This window comes from Camelus ferus, chromosome 13 (assembly GCF_009834535.1).
Source record: "Camelus ferus isolate YT-003-E chromosome 13, BCGSAC_Cfer_1.0, whole genome shotgun sequence".
Lineage (NCBI taxonomy): Eukaryota > Metazoa > Chordata > Mammalia > Artiodactyla > Camelidae > Camelus > Camelus ferus.
The window spans coordinates 6,115,343-6,133,187 of record NC_045708.1 but is presented as its reverse complement, the minus strand read 5'-3'; the positions used below and the strand labels follow the sequence as shown (position 1 = coordinate 6,133,187).

At 54.7% G+C, this 17,845-nt stretch overlaps 1 protein-coding gene across 2 annotated transcripts in view; it reads right to left on the bottom strand.

The window, feature by feature from the left end:
* Nucleotides 1-17,634, bottom strand: part of H6PD (hexose-6-phosphate dehydrogenase/glucose 1-dehydrogenase) — a 29,392-nt gene extending 11,758 nt beyond the window's left edge. The window contains exons 1-3 of one of the 2 annotated variants that reach the window (XM_032495131.1): nucleotides 17,242-17,634; nucleotides 8,420-9,065; nucleotides 7,177-7,294 (exon numbers count right to left, since the gene is read on the bottom strand). In XM_032495131.1, coding sequence (XP_032351022.1) covers nucleotides 7,177-7,294; nucleotides 8,420-9,065; nucleotides 17,242-17,246 — 769 coding nt within the window. In that variant the 5' untranslated portion in view covers nucleotides 17,247-17,634. Of the gene's footprint in view, nucleotides 1-7,176; nucleotides 7,295-8,419; nucleotides 9,066-12,816; nucleotides 12,997-17,241 lie in introns of those variants that run through there. The other variant, XM_032495130.1, reaches the window with a different exon arrangement.
* Between the last annotated feature and the right edge of the window lie 211 nt (nucleotides 17,635-17,845).

Here is a 17,845-nt window from a genome sequence, read left to right as displayed (position 1 = left end):
AGTGTGGAGCTGAGCAGCAGGAGGACCAGCGGCTTCTAGAAGGGGACACAGAGATTGAAGCAGCCGGCTAAGTGGGTCTTGGGAAAGATGAATCTAGGCGAGAGGGCAGGGTCTGCAATGCCTCCTGGCCAGGAAGAGTGTGAGGAGGGCAAGGCAGGGTGTCAGCTGCAGTCAGGTGGTGGCGCCTCATGGGAGTGTGGGCCCACGGTGACCATATCTTGCAATTTTTTACAAGAATAGACAAATTTGGATCATTAAGTATAATCTCACATGCACAAATAATTCAGATTTTTTGAATTGCTGTGTGTCTCAAAGAAATGTATGTCCGGGCTGACTCTGCCCCGGGCCACATCCTAGTTGCGGTGAGGAGCGGAAGTGGCCAATCCGGGATTTGGAATTGCAGAAATCGACAGCAGATGGACAGGGCTTTGGAAACTGGACTGAGGAGTGTGAGGAGCTACTAAAAGTTCTCAACCTCAACCAGCTAAACAGTCACCAGCAGTTCCACTCCGAGGCACACGCCCAAGAGAAACGAAAACACATGCCCACCCAGAAACGTGTACATGAATGTTCATGGCAGCATTCTTCACGAGAGCCCGAGAGGAGAAACAACCCAAATTTCCACCAGCTCATAAATGGGTAATAAAATGTGGCACGCCCATCCACACAACAGAATGTTACTCTGCAATAAAAAACAAACGAGGCCCTGACACACTCCCCAACGTGGATGGACCCTGAAAACACTGCGCTGAGTGAGAGAGGCCAGACACAAAAAGTCACTTACTCTATATCTGATCTATACAAAGTGTCCAGAACAGGCAAATCCAGAGAGACAGTAAATTCATTAGTAGGTGAGTGAAAACTGTTTGGTGACACAGGCTGGACCCAAGACAGACAGTTCAGAGCTGTGACCTGAATGGAGTGTGACCGCAGGCAAGGGGCTCTATGTCACATATAAAAGAGGGCTGGTCACAGGACCTGCCTTGCAGGGCCGCTGTGAGGATTAATGAGTTAACAAACACACAGGGCTTGGAACAGTGCCTGCCATGCAGGCAGCACTAATAAATACTGGTAAGTGTTTTTATTATTACAGAGGATGCAAGAGAAAGGCTACCAGCCGGGCAACTCAGAGAACAGTTACCATTTGAAAATAAAGAAGTTAGAAAGAGTCTCAGTGTCTGACGAGAAAGAGGCAATGGTGGTTTAAGTTCACAACGTGCCGAGTCTGACGGACTCATATACATCCAGCGAAAATGTCTCAAAGGGAGCTGCAGATGTTAAGACCAGGGCGAGGAAAGGCAATGAATGCTGGAGATACACAAGATCCCATCAAATCAAAAATGCCAATGGTGGTGGAAGCATCATTATTTTATAACCACTAAGGAAGAAACAGGCTGTCAATTCAACTGTATCACCCCATTGATGGTAAACCCAACTTCCAGAGAATATGTAAAATATGTAAAAATATGTCAGAATCAACGAATTAGCGTAGATTTAAGAGTGTGAAGAGGATAGTTGAAGCTTTGAGAACAGAAGAAATTTTGATGGAGAGAACACAGCAGAGTCTTAAAAAGCCGTGTTATCTGCTTACTAGTCTTTAGTTCAGCAAACCCCTAAGTGGCCCTTTTCCTATTTTTATCCTCTCTCACTGTGTGGGGAGGAGCATTCACAGGTTTGCTACCCGCTGTGTAAAAAAGAGCTTCCTTTATTCCTTAATTTCAAGCTTCGGGGTGGGGGTAGGGGCACACATTTGCGGGTCCTCCCCTGGTGGGCTGTCTTTCCAGAGCTGGAGTGATCAGGTCCATAGCCGGCCCCTCATGGGGGCGAGGCCACGCAGCCACGCACAATGGTAGGCAGTCAGGGGCTGATCGTCCTGACGGCGCCCAAGTTGATTTTCTTCTGGTTACTACCAGTTACTGTGCACTGATTTTCTTCCTGACAATGATCTATAAAGGACTCTTAGTATCCTTTCCCAGGTTGAAAGTTGAGGGTTAAAAACCCATCAATATATGAACACAGACAGAAGAAAAAAGCACAACCAGAGGGGACAATGGAAGAAAGACATCTCCCCGCTCCCCAAACTTGGCTTCCAAACTGTTCGCACCCAGAGCTCATCCGCGTCCCAAGGCCACAAGCACAGGGACCCATCGCTCCACCCCTTCGAAACCTTGTGGGGGGGCAGCCTGGGCAAGGCGCGAGTGGCTGTGTCCCACGCGCCTGAAAGGGCAGCTACAGACCCACCAGGGAGACAGGAGCACCCAACGTGGGCAGAGCTGTGGGAACGCACTAGTTACGGGCGCTGCTGTCTCGAATTTTCTGGAAAACAGTCTGATAAGATGTAGTAACAGTTATAAAGCAGTCTTTACCCTTATGGCCTAGTCATTCCACTTTCGAAGTACACTTAAAAAAAAAAAAAAACTTTTAAAAATGCTCACTCACAAATGTTCTAGAGTTAGATGAGTGCACAACTTTATGAATATGTTAAAAACTGCTGAATTGTACACTTTTTTTAAAAAAAGGGTAAATTTTATGGTGTGTGAATCAAATCTTATTTTTTTTAAAGCTTGCCAAGTATTATTTAAAATAGCCAAAAAACAAAAAACAGTGGAAACCACCAAGATGTCTAATAATACGACAACTCACATTCTGTGATACAAACAGAATGGAACAGAAATACAGAGCTACCAAAAGGTACAGATGATGCAAACTGTCAATACGTGGAAATTTAAGTACATACACAGAGAGAGGTAATACTAGGCGAAGAATGGACATAAGAGAGCACTGCAGATCAGTTACAGGGCTTTATATAACCCGACACAAGTCACCCACAGGCCACGTGGAGCCCGGGGAGAGACGGAGGACACTGCTGCTTCCCCTTCTTGCCAACTTGGAAGGAGGGCAGCACCTCCATTTGTACAGTATTCCCGTGTATATTATCCGATTTAATCCTTAAAACAATCCCAAGACAGAAGTAACAGGGGTTTTCATCATTACATAGAGATGGTGCTGAAGATCGCAGCCTTCAGATCTGGGACCAGTAACCCTTCCCCGTTGCCTCCACATTGTGGGAGGTTCCCAGCAGAAACACAGATGTTAAACAAAATCACTGAAGGCCAGCTGCGATCTCTAGGAGTAGCTTCTGGGGCCACAAAAATAAAAAGTGGGGAGGGCCAAGGAGAGAGTGGGTTCCTGGGCTGGCCGGGGTGCTCTCCAGGCAGGAGGCTGGGCAGCTGCCCTGGGCTCACCTTGGAGACGCCCGGCAGGGCAGCAGGGCAGCTCCAACCCCTTCTGCACACCAGGCTGGGAGCGGGACAGCTGGTGTGAACCTGGGAGGACTCTGGCCACCTTGGTCCCTCCGTGAGAGGTACTGAATGGTCACTCCAGCTCTGAGGTCAATACACACCAATGTCAGAAAAAGGACCGTCCCAAAGCAGGGACAGCTACACCATCCTCAGGAAGTTTCCCTCCTTCCTCCCTGCACCCCCCAAAAATAAATAAAAAATAAGAGCCCCCCCCGCCGCCCCGTCTCCAGAGGGGAAGCGAGGGCAGCAGAGAGGCTGCCCTGAGCACACCCTGGCAGGAAGGCCCACTGCTGGGGCCCGGGCAGACCGAGGCTGTAGGCGCAGTGCTTAGAAGCCTGCGCTCTGAGGTGCCACTGACCTGGGACCACATCCCAGCACTCCCAGCTTGCCCAGCTGAACCCCAGTCCAAGAGCGACCAGCCTCTCTCTCAGCACAGCCCTTCCCAGTGGCTGTGAGGAGGACCAGCGGAGGTCATCTCCAGAGGCCAAGTGGCCTAGCCAAGGTCACGCCCTGTGTGGCCCGGAGCGCTGCTTCAGGAGACCGCTGGCAGTTACTCTCAGGGGCTCACTGGTCAGGGACTCCCCAGAAGGGCATCCCAGATGAGGCTGAGAGGGAGCTGGGCGCTGGGGCTGCTCCTCCCACCTCACGCTCTCTCCCTTCTGCCTATGCAGCAGCCCTGACTGCAGCAAACTCCTCTGGGCCAGAGGCTGCAGGCAGAAAACAGGAAAAAACCTCTGACACAGCGGGGGAGGGAGGGAGCTGGGGAAGCCAGCTACCCCCCAAGGCGCGTGGCGGCGGGGGAGGCAGCTCAGAAGCTCAAGGTCCCAGGGCCTGTGGTCCCTCCCCTCCCAGAGCCCGGGAGACTGCTGGGTGGCTCAGGGCCTCCCTGCTGGAGTCTGAGGGGTCTGCACAACTGCAGCAGGACAAGGACCGGCCGGGGTGGGGGTGGGGTGCGGCCACACTCTGTCCTTCTGCTTAACCCTCAGACCGGGTCTCGGACACCGGCTGGCCGTGCCCAGTCCCGCGGCGGGCGGCTTGTCTACTAAGCTCACCTCCCATGGGGAGGGAAGCCTCCCCTCCGGCCTTCTCCCCACCCCCAATCCCAGGAGAAGGCACAGCAGAGGCCGAAGTGCTGGGCGCAGGGCTTATGGCTACGGCTACGGTGGGGAGGCCGCAGGGTCCCAGCTCCCATCCTCTCCAGCCTGAACTAGGGTCCATCAGGCCCCCTGAGGGATGGGCTCCAAAGCAGGACCCAGAGGGGAGAGGGAGGGTCAGTGCCTGGGCCTCAGGGCTGCACCAGGCCGCTTCCTCGGGACTCAGGGAGCACTTGTCCTTCTGGGTCCCCGAAGCCCAGGGGAGAGAGGGACAGGTGGAAGGAGAGGGAGGGAAGGGGAGAGAGAAAGAGAGGGGGAGAGAGAGGGGGAAGGAGAACTCACCAGTGAGCAGAGGAGCAGGAGGTCGCTCATCAGGCCCTGTTAGGGCCTGTGCAGGCGACTAGCAGTCAAGGGCCAGCCAGGGACACCCAACGCCCAGGACAGCTGCAGCCCTGCTGGCCACCTCTGACAAGGGCAGTGGGCTGAACTAGCCCCCTCTGGCCGCATCCTTACTGGTTGCAAGTCCGTTGGGCCAGTGGGTCCCAGCTGCCTGCCCTGCTTTGGGCCTCTCTGCCTCTGGGCCTGGCAGCAGTGAGGCCCACTGCTCGGAGCCCACCCCCTGAAGGCAACGGGGCCCCGCGCTTTGGGCCTGCACAGCGCCCTGAAGGCAGAGCCACGGCGCCCGCCCTCCCTCCCGGACCTCAGTTGTTGTGTTGCAGTTCAAACCCGAGATCCTCCCTGCCACAGGCTTGCCTTGCCAGACAGGCTGCCCAGGCCTGCGCCCGCCTTTCTGTCTTGCCTTCCATTTTCCTTTCTCCAACACCCAAAACATAAGAAGGCCAGCAGTTTGCCAAGCCCCGGGCTCCACAGGGATCTTACAAAAGCCCCAAAATGACATAAGACACCAAGAAGGACGGGGTGGCAGGGTTGGAAGAGTTAAGAGGCAACAATGCCAACCGGTAACTCCAGACATCACAGCTCCTCCCCAACCTAGGGAGGGCCCAGGAGGGAGCTGCCAGAAATGGGGCAGGGAGGAGACCCGGTGTCAAGTCCAGGCAGAGAGGCGCTGGCCCCCAAGCCTGGCCCGCAGCAGGGGTGGCAGCGGCGTCCTCCTGTTCCGCCCCACGCTCTCAGTGCCAGATCTGCAGCACATCTCTCTGCGAACGCAGCAAGGGCAGGGCCCAGCATTCACTCCCGCCAGGACACCTGACACACACAGGCACAGGAGCAAACTGGGGCCTGAGCCCTTGCTGAGGACAGAAGGGGAATTTCGGAAGGCTTGGGGAGGGTCCCCAAGACCCACGGAGGTTCACTGCAGTGGGGAGAGGACCTCTCTTCTAACGTGGGGTCCAGACTGGAGACAGCGATGCCCTCAGAAGCCCAGCTCATGCCTGACCGCCCCGCCCACCACGCCTCCCCTCCCCGGCCTCCCACAGCACCACCTGCTTCCATCATTGGTTCTGGAGTTTGTCCTAACATATTATGTCCCCCAAGAATCTGTGAGGTATTATGGGACAGAGGCTGGGTCTCACACCTATCACCTCATCTCACCCAGAGCTTCCAACACTAAACACACATTCAAAGAGGAAAGAGAAGAAAGCTGAAGAGTAACCAAGGGGGAGAGAAGGAAAAGAGGAAAAGACAAAGACAAGACAGACCTCCCGGCCCCCAACCCGGGCCTGCGGGGTCGGGGGCCCCCCCCCGCCCAGGCACACACTGTGGAGTGGGGATGGTGGCCTCGGGCACTCCTGCTCGGGCTGCAGAAAGCAGTCACGGGGATGAGCTGGCTGCAGTGGCACAGAGCCTGGTGTTGAAGCCAGACTGCCTGAACCAGGACCGGCCCCACCACTTCCTGCCGTGACCTTGGGCTCGTCACCAAGCCTCATCTGTAGGTGGAGGCTAATAATAGAGCCCATCTCACTCGGCTACTGGGGGCACGAGGACACAATAAGAATCAGCCTTTATTATTGGGGCTAAGAACTGATGCTTTGAATACACAGTCAATGCTCAAAAGATGTGATGAATTCACAGAATGCTACAGCTCAAAGGGGGGCTGTCAGCTGTGTAGACAAGCCACTCATTTCAGACGAGGGATGTGACATGCTGAGGTCACCGGGTGAAGGCAGAGACGGGCCTGACACCCAGGTGTCCCGACTCCCAGGTCAATGCCGCTCACTCACGCGGTGTTTGGTCAGCACTTCCGAGGCGGTGCCAGGTGCCAGCGAGGAGGCAGCCTGGAGCCCCTGGTGTAGTGGGAGAGACAGACTGGCCGGGGATGAGACGAGGCAAAGACTGAGGAGGGGCAGGGAAGGGAGGTACGTGTGCACTGAGAATGCAGCGGGCATGGGCTTTGTCAGGACAGTCAGCAGAGGCTCCCCGAGAAAGTGACCACTGAGCTGAGAATGAGCGGGCGGGAGGGACGGGAGGTGAGGAGGAGAGAAGGCAGAGGGAACCCTCGTGCAGCCTGACAGCCTCCCCCATGCTCACATCAAAGGCAGCCTAACTTCCAGGGTTTACTGCCAGCCCGCTGTTTCAGTGTCCAGGCCAAGTTCACGTCACCGGCCCACACACTCCCAAGGGCAGCAATGACTGCACAGGGCTTGCCTGCAGGCACCCTGGGGTGCAGCACAGTCCAAGGCTGGGCATGTGGCAGGCCCTGGAGGGAGACCACACACCAGCAAAATCTCTCTCTGAGAAGTACTGGCCGAGGCGCGGGGGCCGGGCAGACCCTCCAGCGCCGCGGGGCCCGACGCCTCATCACAGATGTGACCCTCGCGCACCTCCTGCATCCACGGTCTCTTTCATGATGATCTCCACCCGATCCACGTGGTGCCGGCTCCAGAGGCCGTCCAGGGCCTCGCGGTTCTGGTCTCGGAAAGGCAGGATCTGGGCCACCACCTGCCAGGGAAAGAGACTGATTGTGCTGCGGTCTCCTCTCAGAACAAAGAGGGGATCCTGACTCCACGGAAGGGCCCCACCCTCTCCATCCCCTGCTCAGAGAAGACACTCTCTGGAGCAATAGTCCCAGGACGTCAGGGCTTCACAGCCCATAAGGACTTCAAAAACCTTTCAGGGACCTCCACAGGGTTACCTGCTTTTTATTTTGCCAAGAAAGAAAATATTTAAAGTTCTCTATCTTCTATTAACATTGACTTTTAATAAAAGATATTTTAATACTGAAAATGGAGGGAAAAAAGCTTCAAATTGAATATATTCAGGGTTTTTTTTTTGTTTGTTTTTTGTCATTTTCCCGTAAACAAGTGAAAACCTACCAGGAGGGACACTGGTTTGAGGACGTGTCTTTGAAACACTGCAACTCCAAACAGGGCTGGATGGAGGGCAATGCCTCAGCCCCAGACGGCTATGTGGTGCCCCCCAAGTGGCCAGGGGCCCACGTCCTGGTCAGTACCAGAGAACACAGGAGTCGACGTATTCTTTGCTGTGGTTTCTGGGAAGATGTCCCGAAGGAGCCCTGAAGGCATGCTCAGAGTGAACTGGCCAGCTGACTAGCACCACCCAGGAGGCCAGCCCCACGCTCTGCCACAGGCCTGGATGAGAAGCATGGGCGCATGGTCCCCGTTCCATTTTAAGATCTTGTTACCAGCCTTCCGGCTCAAAACAGAACTCAGGAAGAAAAAGGTACTGAAAAAAGACAGGTGGGTGTCGAAAAAGGTGGTTAACTCTTAATTCCCACAGCGTGCCCAGCTGGAAGCCAGGTCCAGGCACCAGAGTCTTGGGGCCACCTCTGTAGAGAATGCAGGGCAATGCTGAGAAATTGGAGCCCAGACCCTGGCTGGGAAACAAGAGGGTAGGACACACAAAAGAACAGGCGGCTGGACACGTGGACGGGGCCAAGCAGGCCTGCCCTTGCCCCGCACCGCTGTTCCTCCATCCTCTCACCTCCTGCCCATCGGCCAGGTGACCGTGGGAGCTCAGACTTCACAACGCCTTCGGGCGCAATTCCACCACTAGTGGTGTGGCCCCAGAGCACTCCACCCTGGCAGGCTCCCGGCCGAGGCTCACCTGCTTGCCCAGGTAATGGTCCACCCGGTACATCTCATCCTCCTGGAAAAAGCTCCCGAGTTCTGTGGCCAGCTGCTGGGCCGAGCGGTGGTCATGGCCAAAGGGCTTCTCGAGGGCAACGCGCAGCCAGGCGCCCGGGCCAGGACGGCAGCTGCTGTTGATGTTGCGGGCAATGTCTGCGTAGGCGAAGGGCGGCACGGAGAAGTAGAAAACCCTGCCCGCCTCCCGGAGGCCTTCGCGCTGGACCCACGCCTCGATGTCCTTGCTCAGGGCCAGGTAGTCCTCTGCAGTCTTCAGGCGGCGGTACTCGCTCAGCTGCTGGAACTGATCCTTGAGTTCAGCACAGCGAGCGGGAGCCGTGTCCCTGGGGCAGGACAGGGACTCCAGGACTTTGGCTATGACCTCCTGGCCCTGCTCGGTGGTCGTCAGAGCAGCCCCGTGGAAGCGAAAACTGTGGCCCTTCCCGGCCTCATCCAGGTACAGCTGGAACAGCCCCTGCCATAGGTATTTTCTGGCCAGGTCCCCAGTTGCTCCCAGCAGGATTACAGAGATGTGTCCCCGGAGCTCCTGGGCGTGCAGGCAGGCCAGCAGGGCCACACACACTGACGCTGTGAGCATCTTCCAAACACCAGCGTGCCTGGGGTACCTGGGAAAGACAGACCAGGAACAAGGAAGGGTCAGACATGGCTCAGGTGATGCAATGTGCGGGAAACGCACTTCTAGGTGATTAAACATTTCCTGCCTGGCAAGAATCAGCTGCTTGTTCCTCAGGAAAATGTTATAGTCCCACAGCTTCCCTCTCCCTCCTCAGCAGCTTGGCTGGCTTCTGTGCCAAGAAGCCAGTGGGTCGGGAGCCTGCCCGTGAGCAGGGGCTACGCCACTTGCTAGAGGTGGACTGTTTTGCTGCAGGAGCCTGGGAAGGCGGCATCAACCCCTAGGGAGGCCCCACGCACTGCCGTGTGGCTGGGGCTGTACACCTCACCACCAGGGCCAGCCTTGTCCACGAGCACAGGCTGCAGGGACCATCGGAGCAGCCGGCCTTGATCCTGGATGACAGCTGGACCTGTGAGAAGACATCATCACCCTTCACTTCTCTCTCTGCTCTTCCCGTGTCCACTGGGCTCCAGGCACGAAATGACTGCCAATCGCTGCCACAGCATGGTGATTAAAAATGCGGACCCTGGAACCAACTGGCAGAGTTTGAATCCCAGCTCAGCCCTTACCCTGAACAATTATTTAACCTCTCTATACCTTGGTTTCCTCATCGTAAATGGGGGTATTAGCGGTACCTATACCAGACGGTTGTTATACGGATAAACTGAGTTAATATTTATAACCTGCTCAGGACAGTGCCTACCACCAACTAAGCACTGTATGAGTGGCAGCTATCATTATGGGAAATTAATAACAGCAGCAAACACTGAATGCCAGCACGTGCCAAACACAGAACTAAGCACGTTTGTGCACTAGATCTGAGTGCAGACAGGAACCCTAAAAAGAACCAGTGGAGGGGTACCATCACAGCCCCCTCGTGCAGACAGACAAGCTGAGACTCAGGCAGGTGAAGGTCCCGCGGCGAGACAGCGGGGAAGCAGGCAGGACCAGGCTCCTGGCTCCCGGGTTAACCGACAGCAAGTGCACACTGCGGCCTCCCCGAGGTTAGCCCAGCCTCCTGGCTAGTTTTCAGCCTAATTTGAAGCAGCTGACATGTAGGGAAGGCGAGAGGCCTCGGACCTGTCACAAACGCACTGGGGGCTTACTTTCTCTGGCCTTCTGCTCTGACCAGGCCTGGAGGGCTAGATGTGCTCACGTCTTACTCCATGGCACTCTCATTCTCTGATTTCCCACCAAGGCCAGTGCTTCAAAGGAAAGGCAGAAGGAAGTGAGGAAGAAAGCAGCGCGGCTCTCAGACATTGAGGGGGGTGGCTGGAGCCCAGCTTGGGGCGTGGCAGCGGTGAAGAAGGAGCTAAGATTCCTGACTTAGCACCTATTATATGGCAGACATTCTACCAGATCAAAGATTATCAAAATCCTCAACAATGACGCTACAGTCTAGTTACACAGACAGGGAAACTGAGGTTTGAAGGGGTAGCAGGAATTCAGAAAAGGCCCTGCAGACCTTCACACGTCCCTATATCATCCCCTCTGTCGAGGGACCAGACCTGCGCCCTGACTCTGACAATGCGCCCCCTCCTCCCACATCTCCCTTTGCCTCTTCCTCTCGAGATCCATCCTCAAGGTGGCCCCAGTTAGTGGCCAAACCAAGATGAGGATCCAACAGCAGCATCTGCACCAGAACCTTTAGGACACCAGACACTTCTTGTTATTGGAGCTTTAAGTGAAGGACCAAGGGACCACAAGGGCGGCCTCCCAGCCTTCCTCTTCCGCCCTCCCTGCCTGCATTCACTCCCAAGTCCACAGGTGGACCACAGGACCATTCCACTTTCTTCTCCTGCTTTCCAATCTCTGTCCTTGGCCCTTCAAGCATTTCCTTCTCAACTGGCAACTACCCCTGTCTGGAGGGAAGGAAACACTGCAAGGTCAGTGTGGGAAGAGGCAGTGAGAAATCTGAAGCCCAGAGAACAGCCTGGAGGAGGAGCCGCCAGCTGGCAAGCTGCGTTTCAGAGCTCCTGAGCGGACATCAGTGGCCAGGGCTCTGGATGTGCCTGGGTGGGCAGGTGAGGGAGCCCCGAGGGCCAGCACCTCTACCCCCACCCCAGAAGACTGCAGAAGGCCTGACAGACGGCTGCTGGGCCTGATTTGACCCCCAGGCCTCAATTTAATTCTGTTCTGACTCTGGAGGCTGGCTGCAGTCTTCCCTGACCAGCCCCATTCCGAGTTCCCAGTTCTCAGGTTAGCCTCCCTTATCTCTTGCCTACACCCCCAGCACTCCTTTAAACAAATGCCAGTCATTGCAACACAGCTGCTGACTGCTTGCTAAACAACCAGGGAACAGCTCTCTCCTGAACGAGTAGGGTGGGGGGGCGGGGGGGCGGAGGAACAGTGTCTGTGTGTTTGGTTTTCTTCTACCATGTTTTTTTTAAACCTTAACAGGGTTTCTGGAACTTCAACGTGCTTATGAATCTCTCGGGGATCTTTTTAAAATGTAGATTCTGCTGCAGAGGGTCTGGGGAGGGGCCTAATGCTGAAAGCAGGCCCAAAGAGCACACTGAGCAGCGAAGTCTTGGGCAGGGGCTCTCCCCACAGGGGAGCGTCAGATTCAACCGGAGGGTTTTTCAAAATACACACCCCTGGCCTCCTGCTCCCTTCACCAAGGCAACGAACCTCTGATTCAGCAGGTCCAGCGTGGGTGCAAACATGGGTATTTCAAAGCAGCCTCCGATGGTTTAGATTCACCTAACCCCCTGCAAAAACCGGTTGCTGACTATCGTGAGCCTAATGGTAATGCCTAACGTTGACCAAGCAGTCGGCGCATGGACACCAGAACACTCCCCGGGCTGGTCTCACACCCGGAGAGGAGGAAGACGGCGGGTACCCTCCCCGCTGCCCCACAGGGAAGAAACAGGCTCAGAGAGGCCCAGGCCCTGGCGCAGAGGTGAGGTACAGAGAAACCCGATGGCTCCACACCCACCTGGGGCCTAAACTGCTCCGGGGCTGCGAGGCAAGCACTTCCTCCTGCCTCCCCGCCTGCTCGTAGGGGAACGGGCCGTGAAATACATCTAAAATGACACACTTGAAGTTAGTCCCCAAAACACGAAAGTGGCGTTCCAACGGCTGACCCTGCTGTGAGTCGCTTCTATTTTTAATTAATAAATAAGAAAACGCTTAGTGCAAAGTTTGAGCCGCTCTGGGACAGGGGGACAGTGTATTATTGGACTGCGGATTGGAACAGGTGGTGATTCTTTTCCAGAAGAATCTAAATACCACGTAGCCTTGGACGTGCACGTACCCTGCTAGGCCTGTTTCCCCATCTGTGAGGAGCTAAAGGAACTCTACAGCACTTTCCTGCCCCTAAACTCTGTTTTCCAAGGAAAGGAGACGACCTCTCTGTTATTAGGGAGATGGCCACCGCCTTTCTATAAAGGCAGCTTAGAGGCAGCTTAGTGCTTGCAGCCTCAGGCCAACGCAGCAGGAACGGGGAATGCAGGACTGAAGTATGAAGCACAAAGCTGATAACTGAGCACCACTCAGAAGTTAAGACCAAACTCTCTGAAGCTCTAACTTAAGTGTGTGTAGGATGCAATTTCATTTACAATTATTATTCAAGAAACACATGATGCTGTAAAGTGTGGTGCCAGGGACACCTTCCATCCTCCGGGGGTACGGGCTCAACTCAGAGTCGGGGCTGACCGGGCACCTGTCCACAGTCCAGGGCACCTCTTGCTGTCCCTAACACCAGGGCAAGGGGTTCCCAGCTGGCATCCTGGGAGACTCACCTTTTAAAGGAAGGCTCTGCAACCATCCCCCAAGCTGTGAGCTCTGACGTGGCCAGCCAGAAGGTGTGGGTCAGAACTGGGGTTCCAGCCTGCTTCTGCCCAAGTGAGAGGCAGATGTGGGGTGCTCCCAGGCAGCCGTGTCTGCCCAGGACCCAGCCCAGCTCGGGCAGGCACTCCAGCAGCAGAGCTGGCTTCTGGTAAACCCTGGGAGGCTGCAGCTGGATCCTCCAGTCCTGGCAGATAAGGGGCAGGAGGAAGCGGTTGGGAGATAGGTGTCAGTGGCGGCTGCTGCTCTGTTCCCTTTCCCAATGCCACGTCAACACCTCTGACCTCCATCTTCGGTCTGCCACGCAGGAAGAAGGGGGATTTTCTCCAAATCACAGCCCATGAATGTGGAATTTTTTAAAGACTGTGTGGGAGTAAAACAAGAATTGGAACTGAAGATCTTTCTTAGCTAAAGGACAAGAGGATGGGCCCAGCCCCTCCACCATCACCAACTCAAATGTGTGCTCTGCACCCCTTCCTCTGTGTTCCGGGCCCTCTGGACAAACACCCCCACACAGGTGCCAGTCGGACCCCTCATCACAAGCTGCGACATGCATGTGTCCCCCTCAGGGCTGGACAAGGGACAGAACCCACAAGGTCGGCTCTGACGCCTTTTCCCTCTCTAATCTCAGAGAATCCCTTTTCCCAACATCTCATCAGGTATCCAACCTGGGTCCTTGGGACCCAAATCGCGTGCTGGAGCCACCGCATGCGGGGCTGCATACCAGATTCAACTGCTGAAGTTTCAGGAATTTGTCAAGCCAGTTGACAAACATAGCCATTGTGAAAAACAGAATTACACAAATCTGCAACCAAGTACATTATATTAAAGACAAAGGCATGAAACACTCAAAACCCAACACTTCCCTATTACTCTACTACATCTGACTGTTATCTATGCTCCTAACATGATTTACACCTATTTTATCTGCAAGGTGAGGGTATTCTGTTACGGTGTGCTTGAAGCTGGCCAGTGTGGGAACATGTACCCAGCGGATGTCAGCAAACAGTATCAATCACGCTCTCCACCCCCAACTGCCACCCTTTTCAGAGGCTGTTAAACATTGACCAGCACACAACTGCCTCTACCCCAGGCCGTGATTTCCAGCCTGGACTTTCTCCCCCTAAATGCCAGCCTCCCACAATCAACTGCTGCTCTGGCACCAAGAGTTGGATGTCTCCAAGACTTACCACGTTCAAAACTGAACTGTCTTATCTCCCAAATGCTCCAAATGCAGCTCTCATCTTCCCCATCAGGGTCATCCAATCTGTCAGCAAATCCTATAGTTTCTATCACCAACATTTATCCAGAGTACAACTATGTCTCACCACCTTCCACTGCTCCACCCTGGTCCGAGCCACCATCACCTGTCTGGACTACCAAACGGATCACCCAACTGGCCTCCCATTTCTATCACTGCCTAAACACAGCAGTCAGGGTGATCTGCTCATAGCATCGGTCTGACCGTGTCACTCTTCTTTTCAGGGGTCTCCAGGGGCTACACCTTCTGGCCTCCCACTTATCACCGCTTTGATCTTTTCTCCAGTTGCCACTCTGCCCCTCTCTGGGCTCCAGCCACCCATCCTCCTGCCCCAGGGCCTTTGTACTTGCTGTTCTCTCTGCCTGACCTACTTCTCCCTGCAGATGTCCACGTGGTTCACTCCCTCAGTAACTTCAATTCTTTGCTGAAATGTCACCTTCTCGGCGACGCTTTCTCAGCCGACTCTGTGTAAAACTGTAAACCCTCCACCCCAATCTCACCTGCATAGTACAGATCACTTTCTAATACACTGCATGTGATACGTGTATTTACTTTATTGTCTGTCACCCCTCCCCTCAGGAATGTGACAGTAAGGACAGGGGGTTTTGTGTTTCGTTCACTATCTCCAGGATCCAAAACAGGGCCTGGCACACAGAAGGTGCACTCTAAACATTTGCTGAATCAACAAATAAATCTCATTTACTCAAGACTATTGTCACCTGTTATAAGCTATCTGCATGTGAATAATGGCACAAAGGAATAAGTCTCTAAAAGTGACTACAAGCACTGTGACAGAGCACACATTAGCAGCAGCTCACTACTTGTAAGGACACTAGTAATAATAAAAGACACATTTATAGAGTATTTAACTATATGCCAGATTTTGGGCTAAGAGCTTCACACGCATCATGCCACTTAATCCTCGCCACAATCTATGAGGTAGGTCCGATCATGGTCCCCATTTTTAGAATGGGTCGACAGGAAACTAAGGTGGAGAGAGAGAAAATCACTTACTGACAGTTGGGCATCTTAGAGGATTTAAATACAGGCAGTCTGGCTCCAGCATTTACTTCCCCCCACCTGTAAAATGTGTGACTACAACCCCAAATGGCAAATGTAAAACACTGTTTCAGTGTGGACACGGATTCTCCTCCCTTAGAAGACTGGAATGACAGTGGTCTAAACACTCACATAAGCTATCCAAGCTGGGCAGCCGTTCTGCTCCCTGGTGTCAGGCTGCCCTGAACACCAAGTGCTGTGAACGGCCTCGGCCTCACACGTCCTCTCTGACAGTGATTCACTCACCCTCCTTCTGACGTCATGAAGACACCGTGTTTTAGTCTGAGCTGCTCTGTTAAAACCTGGAGGCTTCTGAATCCTTGTTCTGCCCCTTAGTAGTAGCTGTGTGACCTCACACAAGCTATTTCACCTCTCCTGACCTCAACCACAGAGTTGGGGAAACAAGCCAATAAGAAGCACAGACAGCCAGTCCATACAAAGCAGTCCGCACAATGCTTGGCACACAGGAAGCACCTGAGAAATGTTCGCCCCTACCATTATTCAACCCACAGCATCACAAGCAAGGGACTTCTGCTGGCATCTTGAAACTGCTGCAAAACCAATCAACATCTCTCAACAGGGAAAAAAAAAAAAAAAAAAAAAAAGCCAAGGAGCAGCTCATCGACAGACTGGTGACCTCCCAGTCATACTGATGAAAAAACATATAAGACATAATACAATGTTGAGGTGGTTCAAGACGCCCCCACCTCAGCCCACAGGGAGTTTATAATCCAGCCCGAAGAATATGGAAGTAGGCTGGTGCCTTTCACTTGACTGCTCAGGGCCTTTTCTCCAGCTGTAAAACGGGGATCATCCACCTTATTTTTATGCCCAGCCAAAAACAAACAAACAAACAAACAAAAAAACCCAGGTCATGGTTGCGAAAATACTCTTGAGAGGCAATGGTGGTTAAGAGCTCTCTTAGACAAATAGCCACCTGGCTCCCAGCTCAGGGCAACAAGAAGCAAAACCTGACTTCCAGCTCTGTCCGTGGGGTTAGGGCCTCGCAGAACCCACGGTGAAGTTCAGCAGCGAGCAATGACATGTTGCCTTGTTCATATTCCAGCAATAAAGTGAGAAGTGGCTAGGTCACAGATGACCAGAGGTGCCTCTTGCTTCCCCCTTTTAAACAGCCTAACACCACCTGACTGTAAGGGTAACTTAGGAACTTCTACTCTTTGGATAAAAATAACTCGAAGGTCTGCCTGGAGTAGCTTATCTGCTGATCAGTTACGCACCTCAAAAAAAGTTACACAAAACACTGCCTAAAAATGAGCTCTCTTCATGCCCGACACCGAGCAGTTTTTATCCCAGGTGCTCCTAAAACTTGCCAAAAGACCATCCTTATAAGCTCAGAACTATTAGACATCCACCACTGCAGCCAGTGTAGAATATAATTTAAAATAGACCCAGTCTACCGAGGCTTCCCTCATTGGCTACCTTTCACCAGCCACAGGCCTGGTGGGCGGACAAAGCGGTGGGTGGGCAAGTAATTTCGGCTTACGATTTTTCCAGAAGTTCTCACTTCTGGCTAAACATTCAAGTATGAGTGTGCTACTTTTCTGAGACCTAAATAGGTTTACTTCTGGAAAACCATTCATTGGATGGATGTCTTTGCAACGCTGATTGAAACCTGAGAGCTAATGCCAAAGATTAAGCAGATCCCCGGGGAAGGCGGGGGAAGGGGGCACCACGTTCCTACCCTCATTGAACTGAATTCCAGAAAGCCTAGGAAAGGGGGCGCCGCTGGCCGCTCTGGACCAGCCTCGACAGGGCCTGGCTGCCTCCTGCCCACCCGCCACCAAACAGAACCGCCCCGCCAAGGGATCTGCGGAGGAGGAAGTGAACAATTAATTTATTCTGCGGAAGGAAGGCAGGGAAGGGAATTCGGGCGGGTGGGTGGGGTGACTCTTCCAAACCAAATGCCCGAGGGTTTGAGAGCCACGCGTGGCCAGCCTCCCGCGCCTGTGGGCTCGGCCCGGCGCAAGCGCGCAGCCGCTGTCCGCCTGTAAATAACTCCCGTGGCCAAAGGAGCCGGAAAGCAGGGGAGGCAGCTTACTTCATCTCGCCCGTCGGAGCCGGCCGCTTCTCCGGGAAACGTCGCGGGCGGCGCAGGGCGCGCGGTGCTGCGGGCCGGGCTCGGGCCAGGCCCCTTCCCCGCGCATCCTCTTCCGCCCGCCGGGCCCGCCCCGACAGGTGCGCGTCACGCGGCCCCGCGCCTGACGCGCGCTCGGGTTTCGCCAGCGACGCCGGGGGCGGCGAGCCGGGAGGGCGCGAGGCCAAGGGCGGCCCGTCCGCCCTTACTCGGCCCAACCCAAGATGTCTCTGTGTCCGGGAGCGCGGCGGACCCGCCGGGCCTGGGCCTCAGACCAGGCGGCCTCGGCGCGCGCGCAGTGGGAGCCCCGTGCCAGGGACGCGAGGGGCGCGCTCAGTGGGGCCGAGCCAGGGGCGGCGGCAGAGGCTCAGGCGAGACCACGCCCCCTAGCTCGGGGTCGTGCGGGCAGGGGCGGGGATTGGGGGGGGGGCGCTCCCTGATGATTCCTTGGTTCGCGTAAATCCACTGAACTTCAGAGCGAAGTGAGCGGGCCCTTCTCTCGCGCGCTGGGCTCTTTCCTGCATCATAGGGGCTGCCTTCGGAGACACGCGAGGGCCAGAGAAGTGGT